At 43.9% G+C, this 24,355-nt stretch overlaps 1 protein-coding gene across 1 annotated transcript; it reads right to left on the bottom strand.

Annotated features, from left to right (window-relative positions):
* Positions 1-220: 220 nt before the first annotated feature.
* ERICH5 (glutamate rich 5) lies at positions 221-23,280 on the bottom strand. Its single transcript, XM_065902585.1, has 2 exons — positions 23,223-23,280; positions 221-375 (listed from the first exon to the last, which is right to left on the bottom strand). Exons 1-2 carry the CDS (start codon positions 23,278-23,280, stop codon positions 221-223), a joined length of 213 nt encoding a protein of 70 aa, XP_065758657.1.
* Positions 23,281-24,355: the final 1,075 nt, after the last annotated feature.

Raw genomic sequence — 24,355 nt, 5'->3', positions numbered from 1 at the left:
TGCCCTCACACTCTTAAATGAATATATACTCTAGTCAGTACTGGCTCTGGCTACTGTAGTTCTGAATTCTAAGTAGCTAAGAAAACCATTTACAGCTTAGCAGTTCTATGGAACAATGTAATCAAGAACATGATAACCACATTTTCCTTGTATAAAACATGTTGATGTTGAAAGATACCATCTGTAACCACAACTTCACTGCAGTTTTCTGTCTTCTCTGTTATAACATGCTGTGTCCCTTCACCCTTCCATCCATACCTATCTGTGTGGCTGCTGAAAGATCCACGGCTTCTCCTGTTTCTTCTTCTTTTGTTTCAGTCTCTTCACTGACTTTCTCACTCTCCATCTCTGTTTCAACCGTTTCTCCTGTCTCACCTGGAAAATTAACCAAAGGGGATATTAAGAGATACTTATTTAGCATTAACAACCAAGTGCCCCACACCTGGTTTCCAACAAGGGCAACCCTTACTCTTTAAGTCTAAACAGTAGGTTTCTCTGGGGATGTCAAGAAAGGCCATCACCCTGGGTCTCTCAGATCCTCAGAGGGCTGATGTCACTTAATGCTTCTGAGTCTTGGCACTCTCTTTTTTTTTTTTTTCTTATTAAAACATTTATTCTCCACTCAAAACAGTCTTATCTAAATACATGGTTTATTTGTTTTGAGAATGAATGAACAAAGCAGTGAGATTCTGGTATATGCAAGGAACTCCCTGAAGGTCTCGTCCCACTAGAGGGAGTCTTTTTTTTTTTTTTTTTTTTTTTAGTTGGAGGTTAATTACTTCACAACATTTCAGTGGGTTGTGTCATACATTGATATGAATCAGCCATGGAGTTACACGTATTCCGCATCCCAATCCCCCCTCCCACCTCCCTCTCCACCCGACTCCTCTGGGTCCTCCCAGCGCACGAGGCCCGAGCACTTGTCTCATGCATCCCACCTGGGTTGGTGATCTGTTTCACTATAGATAATATACGTGCTGTTCTTTCGAAACATCCCACCCTCACCTTCTCCCACAGAGTTCAAAAGTCTGTTCTGTACTTCTGTGTCTCTTTTTCTGTTTTGCATATAGGGTTATCATTACCATCTTTCTAAATTCCATATATATGTGTTAGTATGCTGTAATGTTCTTTATCTTTCTGGCTTACTTCACTCTGTATAATGGGCTCCAGTTTCATCCATCTCATTAGAACTGATTCAAATGAATTCTTTTTAACGGCTGAGTAATATTCCATGGTGTATATGTACCACAGCTTCCTTATCCATTCGTCTGCCGATGGGCATCTAGGTTGCTTCCATGTCCTGGCTATTATAAACAGTGCAGCGATGAACATTGGGGTGCATGTGTCTCTTTCAGATCTGGTTTCCTCAGTGTGTATTTGGCACTCTCTTATATAAAATCAGGATGCAGAATTACCCAGTAAGTGATGGGAGAATATATTACAAATAGAAAGTTCAAAATATGGTCTAGGGGTGCCCAGCAACCTGTCTTGTTTGGTCATTCTGGTGTTTAAAGAAAACAGTCATCAAACTTTCAAAGAGCTGAAACATTAAAAGTCCGGGTATTGCATACACAAGTGTTTCCCTAAGAAGTCAGTTAGGGCAACACTGGCCCCTATGCTTTGAATGGAGCCAAGAAGCAGCTGCCTCTTTTGATAGGATTGTGCTCCTGCTCACCAAGGTCCCTGGGGCTCCCCACAACATTACATGTGCCCTTCAATTCACCCACTGTCATCATCCTAGGCCCCAAAGACTTGTGTGTGCCAAGCCTGTATAACAAATATGTGCTTTTACTTGCTTCTGCCTTCTGATTCCCAGAGCACTTTTATACACCTTCATTAAAGCACTTACCTCAATAGATTGTGGTATTTTGTTTAAATTCTGCCTTCTCCCCACTAGACTGTGAGCCCCTTGAGAACAGGGACTATCCCTTACTCCTGCACTGGGCACCAAGCAAATGATTAGACTCTCAAAAACTGCTGCATTAACAAGGGAAAGAATTAAGAAATAGATGAATGTTTTAAAAATACCATTTGCCAAGACAGTACATTTCTCTAGTCTTCTCATAAAGATAAAAAGAGGAGGAGGACAGAGGAAGATTGACAGTAATTTCTAAGGATAAGATTGCAACGATGAAAATGACACTCTAAGAGGCATTATTTGTGTGTTCTTTCATTAAAAAGTCAGTTCCTGGGCTTCCCTGGTGGTCCAGTGGTTAGGATCCTTGCAATACAGGGACACCGGTTTGATCCCTGATCTGGGAAGATACCACATGCCATGGAGCAACTAAGCCCACGAGCCATAACCACTGAAGCCAGCTCACCCAAAGTCTGTGTCCCACAAGGGAAGCCACTACAGTGAGAGAAGCCTGTGCACTGCAAGTATAGAGAGTAGCCTCCACTTGCTGCAACTAGAGAAAGCCCGCACACAACAAAGACCCAGTGCAACCAAAAATAAATAAATAAATAAAATTATATATTTTAAAAAGTCAGTTCCTCCACTGACCATCTTTACTTTGGATCCTCATACCATACATGGGGCCTGATGAAGAGTGAACTTGGAAAAATTCATAAATTTTAACATCCCTTCAATACCCCACTTCATTTAATGATGAAACTAGGTTAAAAATCTAGATACTTTTCTAAAGACTATCCTTTAGAAAACTTTTGCTGGAAAGCCAAGTGCCTGTTGTTCATGTCTGGAAGCCTTTTTAGTTTGGGTAACGGAACTTCAACTACTGAGAGCCTCCGGGGTGGGGGAGCTGTGTGTCAGCCTCCTCCATCCCCCAGAGATGATCTCGTATGGAGCACGTCTAAACAACCTGATCTGACAGCATGACTTTTACCTTCAATGTGTTGGTCCTCTTCGTCAGTGTGAATTTTCCTGGCCATTCCCACCTTCGCCCCTGTCTCTAGAATTCCTGCCGGCTGTTCCATGCTTCCAACTGTTCTTTCCGGTTGGATCTTCTGCATGTTCCCAGGACCTTCGGGAGCTTTATAGAGTGAATCAGCCTTTACAGCTGTCTCCACAGACTGACTTGCGTCCGACACTTCCGGTCCGCCATGCTCTCTGGGAATCATCTCTCGAAGCTGGGATTGCTCATCTTTCCCCAGCGTTTCCTGAAGTTGCTTCTCTTCCTCGGCTCCCACAGACTGGCTTCCGTCCGACACTTCCGGTCCGCCATGCTCTCTGGGCATCGTTTCTCGAAGCTGAGAGTGTTCATCTTTCCCCAACGTCTCCTGAAGTTGTTTTTTTCCCTCAGCTCCCACAGACTGACTTCCGTCCGACACTTGCAGAGATGCATTCTCCTGGGGAACTGTTTCTACAAGTTGGGACTGCTCATCTTCTCCCACTGTTTCTTGAAGTTGCTGCGTCTGAGCTGTTTCCACAGGCTGACTGCCTTCCAATATCTCCGGAGATTCTGTCTCCTTGGTAACTGTCTCTGGGAGTTGGGACTGCTCACCCTTTCCCCCAGCTTCTCGAGATCCTGGCTCTCTGGCTGCTTCCAGAGGAACTCTCTCAGCTGTTCCTAGAGGCGTCATCTCTCCAGCAGCTTGTGGATCCTCAGTACCTTGCACAGAGTCCCTTTCTCCCGCTGTTATCAAAGGCTGACCCTTGGCTTCCGCTCCTAAAGGTTCAGTCTCAGCACTTCCTTTCAAAGGCGGAGCCTCTGTCACTGCTTCCACATCCTCTTCCTTTCCTCCTGCTCCTGGAGCACCATCTTTGCTACCTGGTTGAGGTGGCTCAGACCCCTTCAGCCCCTCCAGAGGCTGAGTTTCCTCTGTGGCTCCTGGTGGGTCTGCAGCCTCCTTTGCCAGAGGCTGTTCAGGGAGGAACTGAACACCATTAGCTGTGGACGCGGCTGAGATCTTGAGCTTCTCTAACGGAGGAAGGCTTTCCTTTTGTACTTTGCCACACAAAGTAGATTCTCTTCCCAGTGCATGTGGTTTGGGCTGGACAAAGCAGGACTCACTTTCTTCTGTGGCTGAAAAATAGATATTTGAAGTTACTTTTTATTATTCATTTGAAACAAAAAATACAAATTATTATTCAGTTTCTATCCTGAGACAGCATATTGCTATCAAGAAGCAGGTTTAACAGTTCAAGAAAGTCCCGGGTAGACTCAAATACAGAGAGGCCATACCATGCCCCTAACACACCACAAGTCAAGTCTCTCCAGTGTTTTCTGCTCAAATACCTCGTCTTAAACATGAAGTCCTTCAAAATCACATTCTTTTTCCCTGTTTGTTCCTTGTGCACCTGCTCGTGGCTCCTGCCCCATATTCTAGTTTAGTACATTTTGTTTCCTCATGCTCTTTCCTCTGTCCTGCCCTTTCTCCTTCTTAAGCTGAGTAGATTTCACAGCCTAAGAAGTGGCCCTTGGGCTGCTAGAGAGGTCTTATCTTCCCCTTAAAGCAGAATGCCCAACCAAGACAGAATATTAAAAAGCAGAGACATTACTTTGCCAACAAAGGTATGTCTAGTCAAAGCTATGGTTTTTCCAGTAGTCATGTATGGATGTGAGAGTTGGACTATAAAGAAAGCTGAGTGCTGAAGAATTGATGCTTTTGAGCTGTGGTGTTGGAAAAGACTCTTGAGAGTCCCTTGGACTGCAAGGAGATCCAACCAGTCCATCCTAAAGGAAATCAGTCCTGAATATTCATTGGAAGGACTGATGCTGAAGCTGAAACTCCAATACTTTGGCCACCTGATGCGAAGAACCAACTCATTGGAAAAGACCCTGATGCTGGGAAAGATTGAAGGTGGGAGGAGAAGGGGATGACAGAGGATGAGATAGTTGGATGGCATCACCGTCGCAATGGACATGAGTTTGAATAGGCTCCAGAAGTTGGTGATGGACAGGGAAGCCTGGTGTGCTGCACTCCATGGGGTTGCAAAGAGTCAGATACGACTGGGTGACTGAACTGAACTGAACTGAAAGCAGAATGGCCCTCAGTGAATGGAAAAGGCCCCATGCCAGAGAAGCCTTACTATGTAAAGACTGAGATGTCTGGGACAGAAAGTAGCAGGCATGGATCAGTCTTGAGTTTCATTCATTTGGGGGGGGGGGGCAATTTGGGAGAGAGCTCAAGAGAGAGCTGGATAGAATGCATTTTTTCCCCTGCATTTCTGGCTTTTCCTCCAATTGTGTAACCTTGGGAACTTGGTTCCCAGCAATAATGTCTGTAAAATGGCAGTGCATCTGTTTCTCCCACCTGTGTCATAGTTGCATGAGGCATCGATGACATTAAACAATGAAAGCAGAAATGTTCTCTGAACAGTTTAAAAAAGCAGCATGGCAACATGCTTACACCCTGTGACCCAGTGATCCTGCTTCTGGAAATTCATCCTAAAAACAAAAGTATCGGGAATATGCTTTGGGGAAAATCTATCAGCCCAGTATTATTTCAAATAGTAAAATTGGGGAAACAATTTAAAAGTCTAATAATTTAGGAGAAAGATCAATAATCCATTGGGTGGAATATTATTGTGTAATGAAAAGGGTGGTTATGCTGACCATATGCTAAAATAAGATAATGATTATATAATAAGCTTAAAAATCAGCACTTCCAGTTGGTTTATCAGATAAAATAATGCATAGAAAATGTGTACTACCACAAGGTCTGTTTTGCAATTAAATGTTCAATAAGTTAGCTATCAACTTTATAAATAGTACTATTACAACAGTGTTGATCATTGGAAGGCAGAAACAGAAGAAAAACAGAAAGGGAGATATTTGAAGAAAATAAATCAGCATGTTAAGATGGGCCTCTAGATGATATATTTTCTCTTCTATCCTTTTTTCCCAAAAAAATATTTTTTCTTCTTTTCTTTCCTAGGTTACCCCTGACCTAAGTTATACAGGTACATAGTTTAAAGAGTTATCTGCTTATCAAATGTAAGTTAAGATATACAACTAAGACTCAAGTCTCCTCTCCCATTTCCCCTTCTCTAGGGTTAAATATTTTCATTCTTTTAGCTGTTTTGAGAGAGATTCCCCCCCCCCCCCATATTTCTAAGAGAATTGCTACTTCTTTGTTTTTTAGTTAGGCTATTTCAATTAATTCCCACTATGAAAAACACATTTTTTCCCCCTGCCTCCATCACCCTTCACAGTCTCTCATTACATTTCAATTCAGAAATTGCACATTACTATTAATTTAAAATAGTAATCATGTTGTAATTTAGATTATATCGATATTCAGTTATATGTACATGTAATAAGTATGTCTGCAATGAAGAACTGAGCCAGGTAGTCAGCTATTCAATTTTTTGTTTTTCCCTGAGTTAGTAACTGTCATGGTTCTTTACTTCCTTAGTTTACGTATTCTCATGAGTTCAACTCACTGCCAGCTGTTTCTTTTTTTAATACATCTGCTCACATCAAACAGTCTCCCAGCCTACCTCTGATAATGTGTGTGGATCCCCCCATTGAGAGGGATTAGACATGAAGCTGGAGAAGCACAGTCTAGGAAGGATTTTGTGAGATGCAGGGCACAGACTGTGGGCCTGGGGTCCACGGGACAAACCTGGGAGGAGGGCTATCCTTCACTCCCCCTGTTCTGGCCTCATCATGCATGGGGCCTTCAGATTAACAGCATGGAAGGCAACTTAACAAAAGGGATTTCTCAGGTCTATAAAGAAATTCGTTATGACAAGACAAGTCATTTAGATGCCACACAAAGGATGTTTAGGTGATGGTTGCCTTAGGGAGCTGACAAGGAAATGTATTATTATACTAATCACAAATGTCTTCCAAATTATATTTTCTGGGAAAACAGTTATTACCGTGATCAGCACTGTCAGTTAAATGAGACAAATGACTTTCAACCAGCAGTGCCAGTTGTGGGTGCACTCTAATGTCATCATTTTTCTAGAGCAGAAAGCTGTGGGGAAAAAATGTGTTGACACACCCAAATCATAGCCACTCAACTTCATGTTTTGAAACATATATTGTGCTATCAGGTTTGCTGTTGTTCAGTCACTAAGTCATGTGATTCTTTGTGACACCATGGACTGCAGCACACCAGGCTTCCCTGTCCCTCACTATCTCCCAGAATTTACCCAAATTCATGTCCATTGAACAGCACTGAATAGCCGACCCACTGGAAAAGACCCTGATGCGGGGCAAGATTGAAGGCAAAAGGAGAAGAGGGAGGCAGAGGATGGAATCTTGGAGGGTATCACCGATTCAATGGACATGAACTTGGGCTATCAGGATAAGTCAAAGTTTTTTTCCTCAAAAAAAAAAAAAAATGCTTTGTGAAACTTTATTTATTCACAAATGGTGTCTTAAGTGTCCAAAGGATCTATCAATTTCTTCCATAATTAGAACATTTATACCCATGGTCACAGTATGAATTTTCATTCTTATGTACTTTTCCTAATCTTACTGGCAGACCTGAAGTAGGAAAATGTCCTTGACATATAATATTCTTATATTGCAATCTGAAAATAGTCAACCAAGCTGAGAAATATTACAAAAGAAGCCACTGTCTCTAATACTTTGGGGGGTAGCCCCCCAAAAGCTAAAACATTTTCAAAATGATCACCGAAAACTAGAGAAAATGCTGAAGGTGTAGTGACACCTCATTTGGTGATTCCTGTTGATTAACCGCACCCTGAATTCTGAAATAAATGTATTTTGGAGGTAATGACCTCTCACTAATCACTCAATAGTTCTTTTTCCTACGTGATAGATGAGCATAAGCTGCTCTAAAGGGAGGACAGATATCTTATAACCCTGAAAATGACACCTCTTAATGTACTGGGTCTGAATCCTGGTTCTTCCACTTACTAGCTTTGCTCAGCCTCTTTGTGCCTCAGTTTCATCACCTGTAGAGTGGGAACAGGGGTGGCTGAACTGTCGTGAGGATCACACGAGTTAACACCTGGAAAGCCAGCAGCACAGTGACTGCACCCCCTGAGCATCAGTTAAGACAGCCATCGTGAGCATTACACTTCACTCGGCAGCCCCAGCAAGGAAGAGGTCCCGGCGGACACAAAGAAAAGGAAGGTCATTACATGCATCCTAATCCTACTACCTTTCTTGAGCCCATTCAAAAAGGATGGAAGATCAGAGTAAATAAGTGAAAAGAGCTGGAAAACAAATGCTTGTTTCAAACCATCTCTCAGAGAACACCACAAAAAAGACAATGGTGACCACCGCACTTCCTTTCTTATCCTTGGGACGGTTTTTATCCCCAGCTGCTGACAAAGGACAGGTTTTAGATCTGTTCGTCCTCCTTCCTCTTCAGCTGGAGCCAGGCGTTCCAGACTGTTCTGCCGTTGAGTGTGATCCTCACCCATCATTTACTTAACCATGCAATTCAAACTCTCTGGGCCTCAGTTTCCTTACATGATCTCTGCCTTTCAGGATTGTCAGGATAATTGATAATTCTGAGGGGTTATATGTGTCATTATCCAACATGGTATGAGACACAAGAAGGTACTCAGTAAACAGGGGATAAAGCCAATGGCTCTGCAGGTTTCTCACTGCATGGGGGTGTCCTGCTGAAGGGGCAGGGGAGGCCTGAACCCCAGCCGTGTGCACTGGCAAGGGTGCAGACCTCAGGGGTGGGAAGGGCAGCTTTTTCTAATTTCAAGTCATCTGTGAGCTATTGATGGCCCTGTCAATCAATTAAAGATAATTCTGCAACAGAAAGAATGAACTGCAACATTAAAGAGCCCAGATAAACAGTCCCCTAAACACTATAAAGCTGTTACTGTTGACCTATAAAATTCTGTTGCTACCATGGGAAGTTTTAAATCAGATTGTTGACAGATAATGGAGTAGTATTTGCGTCAGCCGTGATTTGACTGGATTTGACTGGTATCAATAAAGGCCAATGTTAGTTTTTATATAAATGTGTGTGTGCTTAGTCGCTCAGTCGTGTCCAACTCTTTGAGACCCCATGGACTATATAGCCCATGGAATTCTCCAGGCCAGAATACTGGAGTGGGTAGCCTTTCCCTTCTCCAGGGGATCTTCCCTACCCAGGGGTCGAACCCAGGTCTCCCACACTGCAGGTGGATTCTTTACCAGCTGAGCCACAAGGGAAGCCCAAGAATATTGGAGTGGGTGGCCTATCCCTTGTCCAGCGGGTCTTCCTGACCCAGGAATCGAACCAGAGTCTCCTGCATCGTAGGTGGATTCTTTACCAACTGAGCTATATAAATAAATATGCTTCATTCTGTTTGCTGGCTTTGATTTCATTTATCGAAGTGCCTACTATATGCCAGCCCTGGGCTAAGCACAAGGGTTACAGCAGTTAACAAGGGAGACCTGGTCCTTGTCATCCTAGACTTCCCTGTCTGCAGGGAAATTCAAATAATATCCATTCCCTTATTAAGCACAGCTTGGTACCTGGGCACAATCTCTTATGTAAGGATCTCCATGCTCCGTCCACATGGTTTTGTGAATCCCTAATATACCTCCTGGAGGTAGAAGGTTCTACATCTTTTGTTCACAAGCAGGAGACATTCTATGCCTAATCTGTATTATTATGTAATAAATATTGTGGACAGATGCATTGTTCCCACATCCAAAGTTGTTTAAGGATATGTCTGTTTTCTGAACCCTACATTTTATCAAATCATACACTGCTCTGGGCGTAATTCTTTGGTGCTCATTATCTCTCTTGATTCTGTTGTAAGTTGATCCATGCACAAATTTGTTGTGACAGCTGAACTAACAGAACCCTTGTTGCAAGCTCCGTTGTAATAGGCACACAAAGAAATTAAATACTAGGCAACATTACAGAAGGAATTAGAACCAGAGTTAACATACCTGAAATTCACATTATGGTGGAAGCTTTTCTACTCCATTCATTACTCTAATCAAAAATGAAGTTTCTACCCAGCAAGGAGAAAAACTTGAGGTCAGTATTTCCTATTCCATGGCTAGAACGTATCAACCATCCCAAAGATCTCACTGGGTGGTCTGCTGAGTTTTCTAGAGAATCAGTGAACAGGGGGATCCTCGTATTTTCCCTTGCTGCCACCATTTCTAGGTTCTGGTAGCTTCTGAGTTTTGGGAACCAGAGATGCAGCACGAATCCACTCTAAAGGAAGAGTCCCAACTCGACTTCTCATGTTCTTTCTTTGCTTTCTCCTTGATTCCACTCCATCATTTATCCATCCATCCAACAAATTTTTGTGGAGCTAAAAGTGGGGCTATACTACATGTTTCTGCCCTTTTCCCTCATAAAAGTATGTAAAGATACTGACCCTGTGTGCCATGGCACAAATGCTAATCCCCAAGGGTGTGTTCTATCAGTCAACAGACATATAAAAAGGCATTCATTTTGGGACTTCCCTGGTGGTCCAGTGGCTAAGACTCAGTGCTCCCACTGCAGGGGGCCGAGGTTCCATCCCTGGCCAGGGAACTAGATCCCACATGCCACAACTAAGAGTTTACACTCAGAAACTAAAGATCCCACATGCTGTAACTAAAGATCCTGCATGCGGCAATGAAGATTGAAGATCCTGTGTGCCACAACTAAGATCTAGCACAGACAATAAATAAATAAAAAAAATTTTTAAATGCACTCATTTTGAAGAGAGGTGAACTAACGCAATATCCCATGTAACTGGAGTATGAAACCATTAGCCAAAAAACCCTACAGAGGGCAAATAAAAGTCAGACAAAAAAAAAAAAAAAGTCAGACAAACCACTCTTCATTTTTTAGTAGTACTACCTAAACTGACATATGAAAAATTAGTTTTGACATCACAAGGTAAATGCATTAAAGTCTGAAGGTAAATCTCATTTTGAAATTTAAGTACAGAGAGACAAGAACATGCAGTTGGAAAGATACTACTGAAATATTTGATAAGTACACATGGAGATGGGGTTTCCGCCTAGGGGAGAGGCTGACATTTAAGAGCTGCAGAGCCAGTCCTCAAGCCATGACGAATAGTTACCTCCTTCAGGTACGACTTTCCAGTTTCATTGTCTTTGATTTCCTCTAGACTCCTATAAGATAAACTCTGATTTCAAATAAGGTATCGCATTAAACATCACATTAAAAAATATCAACAGTAGTTGTATTCAAAAAGGCAAGTTTCATTGATTGATGGTCATTACCGGCACATGGGGATCCAATGTTTGGGCAGAAATGCAGTCTACACAATCAAAGACATCTCAATGAACAAGGAAGAAGACAGACAAAGTGAAGATTATCTCTCTGATATTCACACACCATGACCCTTGACAACCGAAACGGGTCGCACCCATGATGCTTCGCTAGGAACCAGAGTGGCTAACATTTACTGAGGCACTGTGCCTAGAGTTTTATAGGGATCATCTCATTCAACCTTCTCAACAACTCCACAAAGTAAGTCATTATTATCTCCATTATACAGCAGAGGAAACATGACACCTAAAGACTAAGAACCTTTATCTAGGAAGGGCACCCAGTTAGAGGCAGCAGAGTCTCAGATGTAAGCCCAAGGAAGTGGGATTCTACCTTGAAGATTTACATGCTTTCAGGCAAACCATGGCCCCAGAACCTGTACCATCAGTATTTCCTGGGAGGTTCTGGGGTTTTGTTTTAGCGCTGACCCACAGACCCTACCCCAGATCCACTGGCATTGCTGCCCATTTTCAGACATCGGGCCTGGTCTCTGTCCTCACGCTAGCATGTCATGGGCAGCACAAGAGATGAGATGAGTATGTTAAATCAGCAGTGAAGCAAGGGCCAGAGCTGGTCTAAGTGAGCTCCACACCAGGGAGCAAGACTTTTCTCAAGCTTCCTCACACCACAGAGCAGGGTGGGTTTGCTAAGCCTCCATCTCAGCTAGGTCAGGACAAAGAGGTCTTCTAATTTCTCATCTGAGATGAAGGTTTACACTTGCTATGCCTTGCCCTCTAAGGGCAGTGACCAAGGAGCTCCACCAACGCTCACAGTGGTGGCCATTCTCCCAGCTCGGCCACTGAGTCCACGTCTGACTCCATCAGGGTGTCTACCTGTGATGTACAAAGGCATCCGTGGCCAAGAGCAGGGGTCTGCGCTCAGGAAGGAAGTATTCAGTTAGTGAGTCCTGGCTGGGATGGAATGCTTAAATTTTGCAACCGAGCAGTCAGTTACCTCAGACATCTGGACCTCAAGTCTGGGTGGTTAGCACACCCTGAGAGTGTCCAGTTCTAGAAAGAGTAGGGGCAGACCAAGCAGGACTGCGAGCCCAGGCCTTCAGCTGACTGCTGCTACTCGTCTCTCGGGTTAGGGATCCACGTGCTATTCAGGTGACTTTGCTGCCATGGTCAGTAATGATCATGTTAAGGGAACTGAGGGGCTTTGTTTCCCAGAATGAAGAGTCACTTGTAACAAAGCAGAAGTCTTCCTCTCTGGCCTAGGCACTTTGAGGCTTCTGGCCCAGACACTTGAAACCTGAATTGAATGAGCTTCTCTTTTTAAGCAGAGCATTAAAGAGGCTTGGACCTAGGAAGAAGCAGGTTGAAACAAGAATCATAGAAACAATTAAACTGGAAGATTTCAATAAGATTCGAGTATAAAACAAACATCTACTCTTCACCTCTTCAAGGCTCAGAGTCCCCAGAAAGAGCATCAGAGAAATTTAGGAGGCAGTGGTTAGTCATGTTGAGAACACATAACCTTGATATGATGTGATGAGAAGGGTCCTGTACCTCTGCTCTTTTCCTCCCCCAAACCCATAATCCCAATTTATGATAAGAAAAACATCAGACAAGTATCAACTGAGGGACAATCTAAAAGAAGCTGGCCAAACCTCCTCAAAATTGTCAAGGTCATCAAAACGCCTGAGAAAATGTCACAGTCAAGAGGAGTGTAAGGATACAGTATTGTAAAGTAATTAGCCTCCAACTAATAAAAATAAATGGAAAAAATTTAAAAAGAGTAGTGTAAGGAGACATGACCATGACAACCAAATGCAATGCAGGGGATGGAACCTAGAACAGAAACAGGACATGAGAGAAAGACTAAGGAAATCTAAAAGTATGTATGCGTGCTTATTCACTCAGTCATGTACGACTCTTTGTGACCTCACTGACTGCAGCCCACCAAGCTCCTCTGTCCATGGGATTCTCCAGGCAAGAATACTGGAGTGGGTAGCCATTCCCTTCTCCAGGGGATCTTCTCGACCCAAGGATTGAACTCGGGTCTCCTGCATTGCAGGCAGATTCTTTAACGTCAGAACCACCAGGAAAGCCCAAATAAAGTATAGACTTTGGTTGATAATAATGTATCAAGCTTGGTTCATTGTGACAAAGCCACCCTACTACTGTAAGATTATAATAATAGGGTGAAGTAGATGTGGAATTTTCTATACTATCTTCATAATTTTCCTGTAAATCTAAAACTATTCTAAAAATCGTCTATTTTTTAAAAATTGTAGTAGCAAAATACAAAAGCAAGTAAAATAAGCTCTAGAAGCCTTAGAAAAACTGTTTCATGGCTGATTCATGTCAATATATAACAAAACCCACTGCAATGTTGTGAAGTAATTAGCCTCCAACTAATAAAAATAAATGAAAAAATAAAAATAAAAAAAAACTGTTTCATAAAACTTTGGCCATTTGCATAACCATTTTTATGATTTTTGAATATTTTGGTACCATTAATGCTATTATTAACAATATTTTTGACACATTCCTTTAAGACATTTATCAGAAAGGAAAAAAAGGTCAGGAACTCAAAAAATTTAGAGATCTAGAACTTGATCTTGAGGGGAAAAAAAATCAAATTGTCATCTAGGAAAAGCAATAAAGGAAAATTGAGATTTACTAAAATTGATATAATGAGAGATCATCTTTACTAAGGACTTATTAGACGATATTCCAAGCCAGGGGTCAGAACTTTTTTTCTATAAATGAACAAAGAGCAAATACTTTCAACTTTGCCAGGCATGGGGTCATTATTTGCATGTGTGTGTGCTAAGTCACTTCAGTTGTATCCAACTCTTTGAGACCCTATGGACTGTAGTCCAACAGGCTCCTCTGTCCATGGGATTCTCCAGGCAAGAATACTGGAGTGGGTTGCCATGCCCTCCTCCAGGGGATCTTCCCCCAGCAGGGATCAAACCCAAAGCTCCGGCGGCTCCTGCACTGCAGGCAGATTCTTTACCACTGAGCCACAAGGATCATTACTGCAACTACCCAACTCCGTCATCTGTCATCACAGTGAGAAAGCAGTCTTAGACGATGTGTAAATGAATGGGCATGTCTGTGTTCCAAAAAAACTTTATTTACAAAAAAAGGTGGTAGGGGAACTTCCCTCTTGGTCCAGCGGCTAAGACTCTGCACTCCCAATGCAGGGGGCCTAGTTTCAATCCCTGGTTCAGGGACTAGATCCCACATGCTGCAACCAAGACCTGGTGCAGCTAAATAAATTTTTAAACATAGGTATTAAAATAAGAACAGGTTGTGGGCTGGTTTGGCCAACAGGCCACTTTGCCAACCCCTGCTATAGGCAATACTTAGACTACATTCCAGGTACATTATACATATTAACTCATTTATTCCTCAGAACAAATGAGGAAATAGGAACTAACTGCTAATCCCATTTTACAGATGACATCACTGAGGCATAAAGAGGTTGAGTGGCCCAGTGTCATACAACAAATAAACGACCCCCTGATACCCTGAACCAGATTTGAACCCAGTCTCACTTCAGACCCACATTTTAAATTGAAACTCTATACTCTTAGCAGGCTGAAATTTTCTCTCTCATGTGTACCCTCCACTCTAAACCTCTTTCTCTCTCTCTCTCTCTCTCTCTCTCTCTCTCTCTCTCACACACACACACACACACACACACACACACACACACAAAGTCGCTCAGTCATATCCTACTCTTTGTGACCCCATGGGTGTAGTCCATGGAATTCTCCAGACCAGGAAACTGGAGTGGATAGCCTTTCCCATCTTCAGGGGATCTTCCTAACCCAGGGATCGAACCCAGGTCTCCTGCAATGCAGGCGGATTCTTTATCAGCTGAGCCACCACGGAAGCCCAAGAATACTGGAGTGGGTAGCCTATCCCTTCTCCAGGAGATCTTCCCCACCTAGGAATCAAACCGGGGTCTCCTGCATTGCAGGAGGATTCTTTACCAACTGAGCTATCAGGGAAGCCCCCAAAGGTGATCACAGCCTCTCATAACTACCTAGTCTGTAGGGGCTACTCCAGGGCAAACAAAGGAAAAGGAAATTAGCCAAAAGAAAATTATGTGGTTCCTATCAGTTTGAGGGAAATGAAAAGGGTAAGAATAAGTAGAGGGGTAAAGTTCCTTATCATTACCGCTGACAGTGAGAAAGAAGCGAGAGCAACTGGGGAGGAGATTGCAACAGAGGTCCTCACTGGGAGGGCGAAGGCAGGCGCTCTCTCTAGGGAGGAAAAACTACTAGTGAAATTGACAGAGCAGTTGGAACGCCTAGCCCAGGGCTTCCCATCTCTTTGATGTCACGGCACACATGGAATATGGTGTTTGTGCCGCACTCAGAGCGTGGAGGAGGCTACGCTGAGAGGTACGCTGAGAGGTTCGGGCCATCTGGACCCCGCCCTACGGCCCAAGAGCCCGGGAAAGAGGCTGGCACCCTGGATCCCAGGCTCACAGGCTGGGAAGTGCTCACACACACAACACAGGGGCAAATACATATTTCAATCACCAAAGACAGACCAGAGCAGCCCTAGCCAGGCGAGGCTGAGCAGGTAGACGAAGCAAGGTGGTCTGCAACGAATGGAACTCTCTCATCCTGCAGGGCCCTTTAGGACTATGTTTGAAAGAAACGCTGCTTGTTGGGGAGAGCAGAAAGGGCTTTTTCACCGAGTATGAAGACAAATACATTACAGGCTTGTAAAAGCATGTCCTTGAAATGAGTGTCCTGGTGAAGGGAGCAGAAAATTAATTGATAGACAAAAAAAATAAATAAATACTTGATTTGATGGTACATCCTTATGCCTGTAAGGGAAGGAAGCAGATAGCCTTTCTTTCAGTGGACAGGAGGCAGGTCTATCACTGGCCTCCCAGGCGCCTAGCATGGGGGGACCTGGAGCAGTCACAGAGGAGCTGGCCGAGGCAGACAGCTCTAGGCACAAAAGAGGCTTGTTGAGTAGCTTCTTGATAGGGAGTCATTTCAATCCTTAACCTACGAAGTCAAGTTCATTTTGTACTTATCTGTCTTAGATGATGATAACTGGTGCTATTCTGATGTCCACTCTGAATTATACTGGCATGCCCACAGAGTAAATAGTATGTAAATGAAATTTGACTTCTAGTGACCCGGAAAGTAGATAGATAGGGCAGACGTGTCATGATGCCTCTTACATCTTTTTATATCTTGACTTTCCTACTTAATGTTCATTTGGACATGTCTCTTATTCAAACAGTCATGTATGGATGTGTCAGCTGGACTATAAAGAAAGCTGAGTGCTGAAGAATTGATGCTTTTGAACTGTGGTGTTGGAGAAAACTCTTGAGAGTCCCTTAGACTGCCAGGAGATCCAACCAGTCCATTCTAAAGGAAATCAGCCCTGAATATTCATTGGAAGGACTGATGCTGAAGCTGAAACTCCAATACTTTGGCCACCTGATGCAGAGAGCTGACTCATTTGAAAAGCCCCTGATGCTGGGAAAGATTGAAGGCGGGAGGAGAAGGGGTCGACAGTGGATGAGATAGTTGGATGGCATCACCGACTCAATGGACATGAGTTTGAGTAAACTCCGGGAGTTGGTGATGGACAGGGAGGCCTGGCATGCTGCAGTTCATGGGGTCGCAAAGTGTCGGACACGACTGAGTGACTGAACTGAACTTACCTAAACAGACCTAATACAATCTGATGGTCTCAAAGCAAGTAAAATCATACAGATTTGGAAGTCAAGAGGTATTTGGTATGAATAAAGAGCATGTTATCAGGCCTCAGGCAGGGTCTTTTGTCTTATTTGAAAAACCAAGCTGGAGGAGAGGCTGCAAGGACGGTTGAGTGTGACATCTAAGAAAAGAGGGTCATCCCTCCCGGGTTGTCAGCATGCAGTCAGCACCTCATCAGAGTCCGGCCTGGCTACCCAGGACCCCATAGCCCCGTGGGGCTCCATGGATGACCCCTTCCATGGGGAAGAAAATGGTGTCAGCTGAACCTGACTCCATGGCACTGACTGCCCTTTTCTCCATCTCCCGTGCCCACCCTTGTTTCTGAGCACGCTAGCATTACCTGGCTCATTTCACCCACTTTCATAAAGTAATGCCCATGGCATTTCAGCTATTTAAAATGATGTGAGGTTTTTTAATTTGGGTTTGGGGGGGCTTTCCTTCCAATCTTCATCCTTAAAGGACACAGCTCTGACACCCCAGAATATACACAAAAGAATCAAGTCTAGGGCCAGAGGGCAATTCCCAAGGAAAGGGTTTAAGCAATGTGAACAGTAACAGCTCCGGGGAAGTAAGGAAGCTTCTGAAGCCTCATGGTACTTTCCTGACATTAACACTCAATTGGAGAGTTACATTCGGATATTTCGCTTAAAAAAAAAACAAAATCATTACCTGGGCTACCTACATTTATATACACTGGGATTCAAATCTTGGCCAAGTTCAATGTTTTATTTATCAGTTTTGGTGAGCCTTTCAAGTACTAGGTTTTTATTTTAAACTTGTAAAACATTAACACAAAAGTGAAACTATACACGTGAGCTGGCACATGTGGCAACCCTGCAGAATCATGATTTCAGAGAACACAAGAAAGCTTTGTTTTGCTGTATTGGTCTTTTTCTACATGACCTAGGAGTCCCTTCACAATCCGACCCTGTCTTCTCAAGTCCAGCTGGACCAACGTTACCTTCCAGTCTTTGTTATTCTGCGGGTCTTGATGACTACCCTCCCTCTGCTTTTCTCAGTAGCACTCTCATCTCCCTGAGTCCCCATCTCTGTCAGTCCATCCGCGCATCCAGCCACCCCCTCGATGTGGACTGCATGTCTTCTATGTTGACGGCCACATGATGAGTTCTAGCAGAACTGGGACTGGACCCAGATGGGACTGGAGTTTGTGAAAAGAACAAGATCCATCATTCACTAGCTCTGAGACCTTGGGCAAGTTAACTTATCCTCCCTAGGCTGCAATTCTGTAGCCGAATTCGGTGAAACAAAGGTTCTTATGAAGATTACATGAGAATACAGGCTAAAGCATCTGGAACCAAGTGGGTGCTCCCACCTCGTCTCCTGATTTCTGCTCCATGCCCATGTTTTGATGCAACTGTACTAAATGTCAAAAGCCTTCAATTTTAGAAAGAGATATGTTGGTGATGAGAGAGTCATTTGGTACCACCCTTATGAAGACATTTAGGTAATTAGCTCTCAAAACTATAAATGTGCATGCCCTTTGACCCAGTAATGCCACTTTTGGGAAATGGTCTTACAGTCACGCGTGAGCACTTTCAAAATGATGTATGTGTAAAGGAATTCATTGCAGCCTCATTTGCTGGAAACAAATCAGATGTCCCTCACTGGGGGTTTGGTTAAATAAATTACACAGTGGATTCTTAACCAAGGGTCAAAAAGGAGAAAGACGTTCTCTGTATTATAGAGAGATTATAGAAAGAGCTCCATACTTTTAGGTGAAAGAAATTAAGTGAAGAGTAGTGGGTATAATACACCACATTTTATGAATAAAGATGGGAGAGAGAAATAATATTTGTAATGTATAAAAAAAACTTCAGAAGAATATATTTAAAAAAACCCTAATAAAAATTTTTATCCATAGATTTGATTGTACTGAGCAGATGGTGAGGCTGGGGTGGGAGGTGGACTTTTCACTGTGTGCATTTTTCAAATGTTTTCAGTTTTATGAATATTCCATTACAATTAGCTGTATGTAATCAAGCCCAACCAAAGACTTACCAAGCATGCTATGTTAAGCTCTAGAGGCAACACAAAGACATACAAGACTCGGTCCAGAGACTCTGCCCTTGAACCAAAGAAATCCCATTTACATAATACTCGTATGCAAGAAAAGCCTCTAATACTTACTTTAACGTTAATGATTTTTGTTCTTCAATTACAAAGGAGAAGTATTCAGGACTGAAATATCACTGTGTGAAAATATTGGTTGATAACTAAAGGTATTTCTGCTACACAAAGGTCAATTCACATAACTGAAATTCAAGCCTCATCCTATTTATTATCTAGGCAGTGGACTCCAAGGCTAGTGAGAGTTCAGAGAAGAACAAACACACGATTACAGCTGTCAGTGGAAATGTACACATGAAACTAGCAATGAATTTGTCAATAATTACCATCTATTTACTCTGTCCACATTGGTGTTTTGGAGAAGGAAATGGCAACCCACTCCAGTACTCCTGCCTAGAGAATCCCGTGGACAGAGGAGCCTGGTGGGCTGCCGTCCACAGGGTCGCACAGAGTCGGACACGACTGAAGCGACTTAGCATGCATGCATGCATTAGAGAAGGAAATGGCAACCCACTCCAGGATTCTCGCGTGGAGAATCCCAAGGATAGAGGAGCCTGGTGGGCTGCCGTCTATGGGGTCACACAGAGTCGGACACAACTGAAGCGACTTAGCAGCAGCAGCAGCATTGGTGTTTAAGCTATAAAACCTCTGGAAGAAGTCTGCAAGAAATGGGTGGCATTTTTATCAGGAAAGAGTGGGACAGTAACCACACCGAGAAGCACGGGGCTGGCATGGGGAGGAAGGTTCTATGCCAAAGGCCTGGAAACTTTTGAGTTCTATTAATGCCTGTGAAGTCATCAAAATCTTTGTGTTCAGATTCATCAGCTCTGGGGGCACTGAAGAGAACAAAAATTGTTCTAGTATGTAGAACATGCTTCCATGAACACAAGAAATTCCAAACTCAATCTGTCTAGTTGTCCTTTTGGAAAGAAAAGCCTCTTTCCTCACCCATTTCAGGGCATTCAGTAAAAATCTATGTGTGATGACTACCACGTAAGTAGCAGTAGTGTTCCGCACTTTAAGTAGCACTGGGTAATTATTTGCATCAGAGCCAGTCTCCACACTGCCCCTCCAACCCCGTCCCCTCCTCACCCCCAACCATCTCTTTTCCTAGTGAGTCATCTTTGGGGGTGATGAAAAGCAGCTCAGGGGGATTCTGTGTCTCACGCATCACAGCAAACATCCCCATGTGATCAACAGAATGGGTTACTCCTATTCAGCCTAACAGCTACCTAACCAGCAGTAACTATCTGATTCATTGGAGCCCAGAAAATACGTGCCTCCATATTTTAGTGTTACAGATTTTCGAGCTATAAGAGATCTCCGAGGTAACCTAGTCCAACCCATTATTTAATGATTCTTCTGCTTCCAGGTTAATACTACCTTATATATAATAGTTCTTAAACCAGTTACAGAAAATTGTTAAGGAGAACCATCCAAACACAGATCCAGTCTGCAGCCGATTTGATGTTTTAACTTTAACTCACGGTGGCTTCCCTGGTGGCTGGGACAGTAAAGAATGTGCTGCAATGTAGGAGACCCAGGTTCAAACCCTGGGTCAGGAAGATCCCCCCGGAGAAGGGAATGGCTACCCACTCCAGTATTCTTGCCTGGTGAATTCCATGGACAGAGGAGCCTGGTGGGCTAGAGTCCATGGGGTCGCAAGGAGTCGGACATGACTGACAGACTAACACACTCACCCAGCCTTAACTCATGATATTGTGAATTTTAAAAGAATCTCTTCTGAAGATTATCTGTATCTCTATGGGAGGCCACTGGAAACTTCTCTATATTGATGTAGCTGCTGAAAATACCTCTAAGGCTACATGTCCTCCAAATACTCCTACTTTAAACTTGGAAGCAAATATAACTTCATATTTCACTGATTCTTATTTAGGGATAAATAAATATTTTACTCATGCTAGTATGCTAGGTGAATATTATATTTGTTACATATTTCATTTAGGGATTATAATAAACTCTATTATAATATTAAATTTACATAGTAGAAACTCGATTATACTTTCATGTGTTTCTTTTGTTGTTTGCACAGTGAATGACCATACACCTAATGGGGATCCAGAATAATGTGAGACAAAAAGAGATTTAAATCAAGCTGTCACAAACAGATTTAAGGAGGAAAAGAACAGATAAGAAGTCAAATTATGGAATGAGAGTACCTGAGTTCAAAGCTCAGCTCTGACTCTCAAGGAGCCCCACAAGTTGGGTAAATTACTCTTCTCTGTAAAATGGGAACAATCATAAAACTTAGTCAAAGCATTGCTATAAGGATTAAACGTAATCATTCAACAATCATGTGCCAAGCATTCTTAAGCACTGGGGGTACAGTAAGTAAACACATGTGCCAGACATTTAATAAACTTGGACTGTTTTAATCTAAAAGCACATACGCACAGGCTTCGGGTTGTATACAGAATTTAAAGAAGTTTTGAGCTACAGAAACAGGAATGAATTATTTATGGGGCCTCCAACTCCATGGAGTTGAAAAGTTGATGAACATACAATAGTATCCAATTACAAAGGAATACTGTCTGAGGATCAGATGCAAAATACACCTGTTGATTGATTCAATAAGTGCATCAAGCAATTTATTAATTAATTTTCTATGCACAAAAGCTGGTTGTCAATTGTTTTAACATTTCTTTCAGAACAACATCCCTGAAAACTTAGAAGTGCAATGAAAGCATGAATAAGAAAAATGAAACAGTGTGACTCATGTGGATAGTTATTTATATTGGTGATAAAATGTTTGTTAAAACAAGGTTATTCATTATTTTCTAAGAGGATTAAAAAACCCTTCCAGTCACTGAACATTTTGCCCCTCCCCAAGAGTAACATTCCCTACAAGTTTTTATCAGTTAAAAAATCTACAATGATGATTTAGTGCTCTGCCTTTTAAATTCCTAGGATATCTGGGGGCATGGATGGGGGATAAGAGAAACCAAAGTAATACGGTATATCTTCCTGAAGCATCAGTTTTTCATACTGAAACCAATAAGGGTTGATCATGGAATAGAATGCAAAAAAACAGAACCCATCTGATTCCATAAAACATCAAAGAAATTATTCCCTGCCCTGGCCTCCAGAAAGCAGGTTTTGGGGACAGAAGCATTCATCATTTTTAGGAGAAAGGTTACCAAGCATTAGAAATGGATTTCTTCCATCTCTTCACATTGTTGTCAGTTCACCAGGGGTTTGGAATCACTTTTATACAGGGCTTTAAATATTTGGCCTACTTCCACATTGCTATTGCTTTCTGTTGTCTATGAAATTAAAAATAAATTATCACACACCACAAAAATGACTGTAACACAGCCTATTTCTGACTAGACACAGTGTCTGAGCTTTGAAACGGCTTTCTTGAAAAGACTGAGCGCTCCCTGCTACAAAATCAGAAAGACACAAGGTGCTAAAAGAAAACTTGTGAAAAGGAATTAACCAGAATATAGAATTTCTCAGAAAATTAGCTTTGAAGAAGGCTGTAAATTAACTTGAAAGAATGTGCTTAACCTTCAGAGCTTTGTTCAAAGCTCCAGCCACTCAAAATCTAAGAAGTGAGGCTGCTGTAAAACCCAGCCATTCGCTGGTTCATTCATCTTTCATTCTTTTCACAGCACTTATCACTGTCAGAAACTATGGCAATCACCTGTTCACCTTGTTTGATGTCCGTCTTCCTCCCCACCCCCATCCCAGACCCCAGGAGTAGATCTTTTGCATCTTCAGCACCTAGTCAAGCACCTGGCTATTGTATAGAGACAGTAGAAGCGCGTGGTGCATTTCTACGTAAGTTTCAGTGAGGACCACTTTTCATCACACGCGTATTCGTCAAGAAATACTTAAGTCAAGGATAGAGGACAGTGCATCTGACCTCTTTAAAAATTCAGGAACCTGTGCGCTGAGTAAATGCCCAACTGCACAGTAATCTGAAATCTCGTACACTGAAGGACAGGAAATTCTGCATCTGTTTAACAGAGCGCTGTGGCTGGCCGCGTTAGGGACTTAAGGCCAACTTAAGGCCACGGGCAGCGGGGTCTCCCCACGCCTGGGCTCCCTCCCGCGTGAGGCACCGTAGGCGGCGAATTGCACCGGGACGGCAGCACCATGGGCCGCGGCAGCGCCTCTCCGCGTCTCACTCGCATCCTTAGGGGGGAGCCGCCCCCTGCCCGGCGGGGTGGGCACAAGTCAAACCCGTCGGACCCCAGGGAAGCGAAGCCACCCAAGCCCCAGGGCGCGGGGGGGTGGCGGTGGGGCCGGGTCCCCTGCTCACCGCTGCGAAGCCTGTTGCCGTCGCCGGCCTTGTTGAGGGCGCTGCTGGAGCAGCCCATCGCGGGCAGGAGGGCGCCCGGAGGGCGAGCGCGGCCACCGCCCGGGCTGGGGACCCTGAGCCGGGACGCCGCGCGAAACGCTCACGGGGAACAAGTTCCTTCAACTCCGAGCGGCCGGCTCCGGCGCTTGCAGAGCGCAAGCGCGCAGCGGAGCGCGGGGTGGGGGCGCGCACCGCTGGCGGGGGGGCGCGCACCGCTGGCGGGGGGGCGCGCTCCGCTGTGTTGGGGGGCGCGCTCAGCTGTGTTGGGGGGCGCGCACCACTGGATGGGAGGCGCGCACCGCTGGCTTGGGGGCGCGCACCGCTGCGTTGGAGGGCGCGCACCGCTGGGTGGGGGCGCGCACCGCTGCGTTGGAGGGCGCGCACCGCTGGGTGAGGGCGCGCACCTGGAGAGGGAAGCGAGCCGCTGGTGGGGAGAAGGTGCCCGGGAGGGGACAGCGGGGACGTAGAAGAGGGCAGAGACAAGAAAGGAGCCAGCTAGGCCGAAGATGGAGAAGGTGGTAAAGGCAGAGAGGAAAGTTGCCTCGGAAGTAGGGACAAAGATGCTGAGTTTTGGGAGAAGGGGCGAAGGGCTTGGGAGGGCTCACGTCTGAGTCATCCCTAAATAGCTGGGGAGGGGAGGAGGCGATGGTGGCCAGTGGCTATTGATTGGTGACTGGATTTGTGATGACAGGCTTCTTACATAACTTCAGGGCTGTTACCACGAGGAAGTTGAACGTTGAGAAGACACTATTTAATCCGCTTTCTCTGATCAACTGTGGTCAGGTGTCCCACCCAGGACTTTGCTGTTCAGTCGCTCAGTCCTGTCGGACTCCTCGCGACCCCGTGGCCTGCGGCACGCCGGGTTCCCTGTCCCGTGTCCGGCACTACACCTTGCGTTTGGTTGTCGCGCCCCTTTTTGGTTTGCTTCAAACGAACTAAAGCAAACTAGTTTTTCAGTCTTTGTCTATCATGACCTTGATTTTTTTGTTTTCCAGAAAACAAGCCATTTATTTTGTAGGTGTCTCAGTTTGTCTGATGTTTCCTCATGATTATTTTCGGTTTATGCAGTTTTGACTGGAATACTGCTATGTTGT

Source organism: Muntiacus reevesi, chromosome 12 (genome assembly GCF_963930625.1).
Source record: "Muntiacus reevesi chromosome 12, mMunRee1.1, whole genome shotgun sequence".
Lineage (NCBI taxonomy): Eukaryota > Metazoa > Chordata > Mammalia > Artiodactyla > Cervidae > Muntiacus > Muntiacus reevesi.
This window is presented reverse-complemented; position numbering and strand designations above follow the sequence as displayed.